General features: G+C 40.9%; 1 protein-coding gene across 1 annotated transcript; it reads left to right on the top strand.

Annotated features, from left to right (window-relative positions):
- Positions 1 to 8,216: 8,216 nt before the first annotated feature.
- On the top strand, positions 8,217 to 8,930 carry LOC131290856 (5'-AMP-activated protein kinase subunit beta-1-like). Its single transcript, XM_058320041.1, has 3 exons — positions 8,217 to 8,429; positions 8,502 to 8,708; positions 8,784 to 8,930. The coding sequence occupies exons 1-3, from the start codon at positions 8,241 to 8,243 to the stop codon at positions 8,928 to 8,930; spliced, it is 543 nt and encodes a 180-aa protein (XP_058176024.1). The 5' UTR covers positions 8,217 to 8,240.
- Positions 8,931 to 10,040: the final 1,110 nt, after the last annotated feature.

Genomic DNA, 10,040 nt, shown 5'->3' with positions numbered 1-10,040 from the left:
AAAAAACATAATTCAAATTATAACATTTCATACATGGTCCTTTCAAATAAGATAATAGAGGTTAATTTATAGATTTCGGTTCAAATCGAATGGCAGCACTCTAACTGGTAAAATAAACAAAAAAAAAATGCCATGAAAGCAGTCTGAAGCATGTTCCAGCTTTCAACTTTTAAATTTTCGTAGCTGAGTTATTTTAATTACGGAGAGTACTCCAGTAAAATCTTAGAAGATATTAAAGTATCATAATATGATTGGAGGATTAATTTCAAGTACAATTAATGGAATTAATAAACAGTACAATAAACCCGTAATAATAAAATGTTGGCAAAGAGCTTTTCCGAGAGGAAAAAGAAGTAAATTTCTCATCAACCACAGTTCAATTGCTTAAAATGATCAAAACTAATTTCACAAAACCCCAACTAAGCACCATCGAATCAAACATAAGTAAAATACAAAACATGCTGAAACAATGTGCTTTGTACTGACTTTTTTGGTACGTGTTTGATGCGCGATGGCATAATTTTGATAATATTTGGTCACCGAGATCGAACTCCTATCGAATCTAAATGTGTGTATCAATATGAAGAGGACTGTGTAGAGAACAACTTACTAAATGAACTTAATTAACTTTTTTCAAATTAATTGTACCTCTCGAAGCAAATGGCGTTTGTTTCTGTTTTATCCTGCTGTGCAATGACTTGTGGCGTAAGTTTTTCGAAGGTTGTGACTAGTTTGTTTCATCCTTTTACTTTCATTGAAACCTTATCACTTATAACTTGCCAATCAATTGTATTGCACTTATACTTACAAGAAATCTTTTTTCTGTCAAAGATCCTTAGAGTTGCGTACTTGTTTTAATCGAACGAATGGAAGAAAAATATGTTTCGGACACTTTGCGGAGTGAAATACATCACTAAGGGCTCGGATGGTATTTTCTAAATGTGAGAAATATTTATTTCTCCCGATTCTTCTGACGTATTATGACATTTTACTTGTTACGTTCGTGAGTAGCCTGGTGGAGTCCTGCAGAGAAATAGGTAAATCGGATCTGTTGATAAGAAGTTTGGTTGGAATAAAACACTGGACTTACGGGTCTCATACTTCAGTCTGATACAGACTCCACATGTTACATCATCACGCTTCCTCTTGAAAGTCCCTCGAGATTGCCGATCTAAGCGGAATTAAACAAGGACTAGGAAATAAAACCGCACTAATCGATTGATTAACACCATTCGCACACTCACTTTCCGGTTGTTTGGCATTTGCGTCAGGAGGTTTGCTACCCGAAGGTTGGTTTACCCACGATTGTTTTTCCGGCTGTCGGTTACCCCACGGTTGTTGTCGCTTGTCCATCCTTGTTGCAGGAAGATAAGGATAACATATGACAGTTGGATAAAGATTGTGGGATATGGAGTCGCTTGCATACACAAAACACTAGTTCACTCACCTCTTACGATCGCGAAACGAACTGGTGTGACTGCCTTCGCTGGACGGTGGAACCAGAATGAAGACGAACGTTCAACCTGGAGCAAGCGTTTCCCGAGTACACCACGAGTTAGTATTCGCGTAGTGGAGTCGCAAGTCGGCACGTTCGCTCGGATGAAAAATGATCCAGATTCCATCTATTCCTGCGTGCCGTTGCTTCCTATGCGTACTGAAAAGGGCAAAAGGGGAAAAGGGGGCAAAACAAACCTTTCTTACTTAGGGGTATCAAAATCAAAGTTTGAAATACAAGTTTCTTGAAAATCTCTTTAAATGTGAAACGAATTAGTTTGGGTCATTTTGTGAGCCCCAAGCAGCTATAATTTGAAAACCCCTAAAACATACACACTTCCTTCTCCATACATTTTGAAATTTTATTCTTCTTTTTTAATTTCACCACATTAAAATTTAGATTTAACTACAATTTTCCTCGATGTTAATTCATTCAATCTGTTTTCCGAATTTTTAAAATTCCCTCTTTTTTATTAAATCTTTTTTATGAAATGATCACTGAAATGTACGTAAGCGCATTAGTCATTTTATTTTGACTTTTTTCATATTTTCGTATTCTTTTTTCACTTTCACTATATTCCTATTGCTAATTTATTTATTTAATAATCCATACATGTTTATTATACTCAAACTATTCTGTGAGTTTTCCTTTTAGATGATCACTGAAATGTACGTTAGCGCATTAGTTATTTTATTTTGACTATTTTCTTTTTCGCATTTTCGTATTCTTGTTTTCTACTTTCACTCGGAAGTAAATAATCCACAGAGTCGCCACGCATTTGATACGGCAAGCAATTGTTTGGCAAAATAATTCCAGCAATGAAATTTGGTAAAAATATGTGCTTAGTCTCCTCTGCCCTCCTCACCCTCCCCCCCACTCCTACCCAATTTTCTATGAATTACGGATGCAATATCTTGTTTTGGTGGAAATAGAAAAGATTTAATATTTTCAAATTGAGAAGGTGCATATTGTGCCTCATATTACCCTAGGGTAGCATAGTCTGGCACGTATCGGATAGCACGTAAGGAGGTCATTGAAGACCAAGCGACAAACAACTTGCAAGAAGTAAACAGTGGTTGAGGGTTGTCGTTCTCAATGACATCAGCTCCAAACATGATCCCGCAGACGGAGCAAATTCGTGTAGCGGAAATTTTGAATAAAGGAAGCTGTTTGAGACCATCCGGACTGACTGGTCGGATGTATGCCCCAAACCCCGGCACCTTCATCCCCCACGGTTCTTCCCCTGAAGCGGATCCTCTGGTCCAGTATTTTTTTTCATTCCAGCAACCGTTTTGATTTACGCGCCTCGCGCGAAGCTGTTCGGAGATCCGTCCGAAGGTTAATGGGTGGTCGTTAAACAGAAAATAATTTAAAATATGAACCTAATAAAAACCAACGAAGCCATGGTTTTGATGGTTTATTTTAATTTAGTTAACGTCTTAGCGTGCCGGTTCAAAATTTGCCTCACGTTGGACTCCATTGTCCGCTCGGAGATCAATCATCGTGTCTGGCAATATTCCTTCAGCTTTCCGTGGACGGATGATGAGAGTTATTGCTTTACGATCGTCTGCTGAAAACGCACACCACGCACAAGGATTGCGTCTCGCTGTGGGGAATTTAAAAAAATCACTGTGGGGATGAACGAAATATAATAAATTTTCCATATGCTCCAAGACGAACATATTACTGTCAAGCTCCAGACAAATTCACCATTCTCCTCCCCCACCCGCCACCTCCTACACTAACCTCCAAGAAGTCACAAAGAAACGTCTTACCATAAGCTTCCGCAGCATGCGAAACGGAACGTGGAAGAAAATATCTGCACGCGTTGTTGTTTTTCTGTTTTAAAGAAGGAAGCAGCTGCCAACAGCACGAGGAATGGAGCACGAAGCCCCAGTGCATCACCCTTTGTCATCGTTTGTTGAAGTTATAATATTCCATCTCGCCCCGGAATATAACGTTTACAACAAAATGCCGCCATAACAGAAAAGTATCATCTGCAGCTCGAGAGCAAGCGTTAAAAGAAGATTAAAGGAACAGGCAGCTTCCTTCCCCACGACGCGTCTCTTTCAGCATCTGCGCAAAGAAAACAGGCCAAGCTCCGTCATACGACGGTGACGGAAAATTTGCGGAAACTGGAAGGAAAAGGCTGTCGCCAACAGAATACGAAGGGCTTGCGTGACGGAGCGGGTGCCATTCTAGTGATTTTCAGTGTTTTGCGTGTGTGTCGTCCGGAACAGAACCCTCACGGCACCGACAATCGCCAGTATTGAGGAGACAGTCGTCTCGTGCGTACAACGTCGTAACGTCGCTCCGTGAAGTGCAGTTTTCTCAGGTTTACGCATCGATCATTATGGGAGACGAAGGAAGTGACGTGCCGGATCCAATGGATAGCCTCGAGTTCCTGCTGGACGATAGAAGTCGGTACTGCGAGTGGCCGATTGCCGGTCCGCGCGATCCTCCGCCGGCCGTTCGGCATGTTCGTGATATGATTCTATCGTCGTACTTCTACGCGGATAGTCCGGAAGATCTGGAGCTTCCAGCAGCGGCCTCGACCGGTGACGCGGCCGACCCGGAGCCGTGCGACCACAATCTGTTCGATGGCGATGTTGTGCCTCTGTATGTGGAACATCAGAACCAAGTTGACTTCGACCTTCTGGACGACGGGTCATCACCTTTATCCAATTCCTCGGCTGAGCCTCAGTTCTTCCCATTCCCGGATCAGATCGTCTCGATCCCGGGTCAGGCTCCGGCAGAACCATCACCAAGTTTCCATATGGACGCCGCACCGACTCCCATCGAACCGGAAGCAGTTGAGGGCAGCTCCGCGCGTAATTACGGCGAACAGATCGTCGCATACTTCTACGCAATGTTTCAGCGGGTAGGTTCTCTGCGACGGATAGCATCGTCAAGCTAATTGTCATGCTAACATGTTCCAAACTTCGCTTTACAGGCTGTGGCATCGGTCTTCCATCAGTTCAGATAACTTGACATCCTCACATCACAGCTTTTTACCAAATATTTAACGCTGCAAAAATGATGATCACTAAGGTCAACGGGAAGTGGCTGAGGCAGTCCGAGTCCCGGGAAATTTCAATTATTTTCAAATCTTGTCTATCGAAATAAAATTTGTAAAATAAATAAATATGCCAGGCTACTGTATTTGGAATATGGAATATCACATGCAAAGAGTTACAGGTAAAAGTAACAAAAATGTAAATTGAAATGTTTTTAAACTGAACGTAAACCAAGTGGCCACAAAACAAATAGGGAAGAGGAAAACTAAAACAGCTCGTGTATGAAAACATTCGGAACATCTTCTAGATATCTATAAAAATGAATGTCTGTTTGTGAAGCTAAAACTTAAAACCGGCTGGGTCAAACTTGAAGATGTTTTCGTATGATTTTTTCCTAAGGAAGGTTTATTAAATAGGAAATTTTTTTGAAAAGTCGCGAAAACGGCTTTTGTCCATATACTAATTCGTACATAGTTTCGCCGTATAATATTACATAGTAAAAAAAAAAATTTACCATCAATAACGAAAATTTAAAAACGACTAAACTTATCCCAACAAAGGCTTCTGATGGTTTGTTCCTTTTGCCCAAATTACGGTTTGAAAACAATACATGGTTAAAAAATGTTCAAAGAAAAGGTCAGAAATCCAGAAAACACGAAAACCGGGTTTTCCACAACAAAAGAAAAAAATATAAATAAATTAATGTTTGTTTGTGAGTAGCATCAACACTTAAAATCGGCTGAGCCAATATTGAAAATATCTTCGTGTGGTTTGTTCCTTTTGATCCAACGAAGATTTAGAAAAATAGGAAAAATTGAAAAGTTCCTAAGGACAAGCCGGAAATTATGAACATTAATTAAAATGCCGTTTTTCTATGGAAGATGGACAAGATTACATCAGATCACATCGCGAATCGTTCAGGTCCAATGGTCCATGTAGCCTGCGGACTTTGCAATTCCACTTCGTTTGCATGAAAGCACCAACTTTAAATCAAATTTTCCTATATTGTGTAAGGCATTCAAAACACGTATGCGTATTTATGTTCAGTGAAATCTGTTTGTTTGGTAAAATAAATAAATGAAAACTAAATCGAAAGCAGTAGCACTTTGTTGTTAAACCTGTTCTTGTGACGCCTCTTTAATGATCGGCCTCGAACGCCATTTTAACTGTTTGTTTTATTTTAACAAGTGCGATCAGTTGGCCCGGGGCAGCCATAAATATGTGGTCGTAAACGATACGCTCATTACATTGTAGGCGACCGTCTTTCATTCGCGACTTTATTCGCGACTGACGGATTCGCATACCGGTTTCACCAATGGTGGTCATCATGGACCCCAAGCTTACATTCATTTCTTGTAACAACGTTTCAATAGGTAGGGCTAGTAGTGTGCTTGGATTTACAAAACGTTTTAGTCTCAGTTTTCAAGACTGTTTCCCAAAACGCCGTACAACTCCGATGTCCGATCTATTCTCGAATATTGAAGTTTTGTTTGGTCACATCATTGCGAGTGATAACATCTTAAATTTAAGTGTTAAATTTAACAGAGAAATAAGTTATCTTTAAGTGTTGGTTTGGTCTTCTTGCTTCACTACAACAAATGAATAAATAAATAAACAATCAAGGAGTAAATAAACAGTTAAATAGTGAATATATTTCAATTTACCAAATACTTAAAAGTCAACGTAAACTATATTAATACAAAATTTCATAAATTAATAATTAAATAGATTGGTAGATAAGATACTTCTCGAATTAAAATTAACATTTTGGGGAGGTGACAGGATAGAGGTACATTGTTGGGGAACAGGAAAGATGTAGGTGCCCCTTCTCACATTTACATATTTCCTAAAATAATGAATTTCCTCCGGCTTTCCTTATGGTGAATTTTCATAACGATGAAAGATTAATCTCGACAAAGTGGAAATAAATCTTCTCCAATTATTATACATTTTATCTTCTTTATTCACTAATCCAGGTGGCAAACGATTCTTATACTCTTCGCTTATTCGATGCTGAAAATCCAATGTTGTCTACACATTGGACACGTTTGGGGCTGCCCGTTGTTGAGCGATTTAAACCACTCCATAATACAATGGAGATGAAAGAAATGGAAACAAGCACCCATAGCAAGAAAGCAGGCATTGTCGGGAGGATCGCAATATGGGCAAATATCTCCAAGCCTTTCGTGACAGATTCCACAGATATCCTCATTTATGTTCGTGCTCGAGCTTCCTTGGATGCCTTGAGTGGAAAAGAAAACACGTATTAGGTATTTGAAATAAACAACAGCAAATCGGGTTTTATACTTACTTGTACCACTTCCTTCCATCCTGTCAATTTTTCCCAGAACAAAGTAAAGCACGCTCCTGTATAACGTCCGCACACCACCGGCAGCAAGCAGCGAATGAGGTGCGCAGGCATTTGGCAATACTGGTTGACCTCGTTATCCGTCGGCCTTGGTTTTCTTCGTTCGCAATTACTACGAATTTAGTTTATAGTGTTGTGCTTTCTTCTTGACTCATACGATGTAATGCCGTTTGTACGGCAGATGATTGGAACATGGACTTTTAACCGAGTTGGGGTAGGTTGCTCACTTCCGACGGCTTTATACAATCAATTCGGTATTGATTCTTCGAACTAGTGGGGGATTTAACGGGGCACAGACTTTTAACGGGGCCGTTATTCTTTAGAATTAATCAACATTCATTAATGATCGACAGGCTAGAGCGGGATTAGTTCTACTATCAAGGGTACTGTATGTATTTTTCTGTATTCTACAGAAAATAATGCGTAGAACCATACCAAAATAACGTAAGGAGAGGTATATCGTATGTCCGGTATATAGTAAGAGATTAAAAATAGATTATAATTATTATTAGAAGGTTTTTGGAATACATCAAGTAGAAGACTAATAGAATGGGTTGTTTTAAATTTGCGGAAGAATCACCGTAAGCGTTGAACGCATCTCACTGAGCGATCTGGAACGAGTCAGATCCTTCTAATACCCTTATTAGACAAGGAATGTATCTGTCATATTTTTCCAGAAGTTATCTGCCAAACGCTCTTGACAGATACATTCCTTCCTCAAAATCGGAATCAGGTATGACCGGTTCCGATTTTCTTTCGACTGGCATTTATATGTCAAAGAGGCGGTTTGTTTACTTTTTGCTTTGTTGTTTGCAACGGATTTTGTTCGTCACCCTAGGTTGAACAATACGCTAAATTCAAACATGAAAATGATCAAATAACTGCAAAACCCATTTTGTGGAACTTTGCGTTATTACACGAGCGGTCATCATTTATATGTCAAACGCCATGCCAGAGCCTACTTTGACAGTAAAAGGATGGAAAAATATGATAGATACATTCCTTGTCTAATAAGGGTATAAGGATCAGATTACCCACCTCTAGTCATGACACAATGTGCCACCTATCGCCATCAAGTCCTTTATCAGACGGTGCTGCAGCTTTCCGTCAAACCTTACAAGAGTGTTTCGTTTCGTAAACGATCAGAACTAATCTCACAATAGCATGGGCAATGCAGCGAGTATTCATCCAAGTAAGACACATAGATCCGGACTAAACGATACGGACTAAACGATTCGACAGAAAACAGCTTCCGGAGAAGGAAGGAGGTCCATACGCGCACTTCAAGCCGGTTCCAGAACCTGAGGCGGACGTGGCATACGCAGCTGCCGGCCAGCAGGAGGACGCTGTTCAATCGGTAATGGTACCCACCGTGTTCCAGTGGTGTGGTGGTGGTAAGCTGGTCTACGTTGGCGGAACATTTTCCGAGTGGAAGGCACTGCCGATGGTCGAGTCGCACGGTTCATTCGTCACCATCGTTAACATACCGGAGGGAGATCACCAGTATAAGTTTCTTGTCGATGGCGAATGGATGCACGATCCAAAGCTGGTACGTTGTTGAACACAGGTGTCCTCGTGTTATGCAATGACTCACGCAATCACTGTTTATTATATTCTGTAGAAGTGCGTTGTAAGAGACAAGGGCATTACGAACAACCTGGCTACCGTGCGTCAAACTGAATTCAGAGTATTCCAAGCGCTCGTCAATGACAGCGAAGATACGTGCAAGGTTGAATCGAAGGAGCGGGGCCAAGATATTCCAACGGCAACACCATGGGACGAGGACCAGCTGTTGCAGGATCCTCTCAACCAAGACACCCTACTATCGGTAAGGAATCAACGTTTGCTCTCAGTTCTTCTCCGATTGAATGTTCATTTATCTCTTTTAATGCAATATTCCTAGTGTGAACCAACGCTTCTTCCGCGACCGAACAACGTCATGTTGAACCATCTATACGTGACTTCGATCGAGAATGGCGTAACGGTGCTGAGTACGAACCATCGTTACCGGAAAAAGCACCTCACCACAGAGTTCTACAAACCCATCTAGAGATGCGACCACATGTCGCGAGATGAGGCCAACAATACGCAGACAACAGCACAGGCAAGATTTCATATGAGACCTAATATAGAAGACTAAGTAACCAAAAACTAACATCTAAAAGTTTCGTTCGGCCTACTAATCAACTAATGTAGCAGAGATTTCCATTTTCTTCCACGTATACTCACCTACTATCTTTTCTCAGCCGAGAATGCACTTGATCCTATGATTCGTGACTTTGGAGGAACTGCACCTTTGTCTACAATCTTCACTGTTGATCAATTATGCATTTAGTAGATTGTAGCGAAGACGTGTTGGCTCAAACACAAGCGCGCATAAAGATTGTACATCGAGAGTCACGAAGATGTGTTAGAGGTAGGTGTTACAGGACAGAAAGGCAGGGATTCCGTCAACAATGAACACCACTCGGTACTTTCATCTCGCATACCGGAGATCGGCAGCTTGTCTAATCGCTCGAGGAGGTCACCGAAGGCCCCTTCTGTTTTGCACTTCGTGTTCGAAAAGAGCAATGTTGCATCGATGTTGGAAAGATCATGAGGCAACACCTTAATATATATTTTACCTGTTCTGCCCCTACCGCTGACCTGACTCTCTCCCTGCCGGCAGCCTTTGCAATTGGATCGGAAGGACGGTGAAGCCAACATTTTCGACCCTTGAGCATCGGATCCTCAACCCTCGGTATTTTGTTACGGTTTCTTTCGCATAATTTCCACGCAGGTCGAAAGAACCCATCCACTTCGCTCCTCCTAGTTTTCATAGGTAACAACGGTCCTCACACATGACGGAAGATTTTCCTTTTTCTTCATCACTGTTTTCCTCCCCTTCCACTTCGGTGTGAAAACATGCTTCCGGTGGAACCGTGTCTCTAAATGCGCAGGTGCCATGGCTCTATTGTAGAAATTGTCAAATTAGTGTGAAAGAGTCAGCAGCTCGCTTCAAGATATCATTGGCATCTCCATAACCATAAACATGAAAAAAAGGTGCGTTTCGAGAAGCATATCATGTATTTCTAAATAGTTGTATGTGGTATAAACTACATCATTGTTTTTATTATTGAATGCTGTTATTGAAAGGTGTTATCTGCATAGGCGGAATGAC

Source organism: Anopheles ziemanni, chromosome X, assembly GCF_943734765.1.
Source record: "Anopheles ziemanni chromosome X, idAnoZiCoDA_A2_x.2, whole genome shotgun sequence".
Classification (NCBI taxonomy): domain Eukaryota; kingdom Metazoa; phylum Arthropoda; class Insecta; order Diptera; family Culicidae; genus Anopheles; species Anopheles ziemanni.
The sequence above is the reverse complement of the archived record's forward strand: the minus strand, read 5'-3'. Positions and strand labels throughout refer to the sequence as shown.

What these genes read in the sequence shown, in the direction of transcription:
- LOC131290856 (XM_058320041.1), top strand. Translation starts at nt 8,241, where the DNA reads ATGGTACCCACCGTGTTCCAGTGGTGTGGTGGTGGTAAGCTGGTCTAC. An exon ending in GGATGCACGATCCAAAGCTG is followed by an intron (nt 8,430 to 8,501) that starts GTACGTTGTTGA and finishes TATATTCTGTAG; the next exon opens with AAGTGCGTTGTAAGAGACAA. An exon ending in ACCAAGACACCCTACTATCG is followed by an intron (nt 8,709 to 8,783) that starts GTAAGGAATCAA and finishes CAATATTCCTAG; the next exon opens with TGTGAACCAACGCTTCTTCC.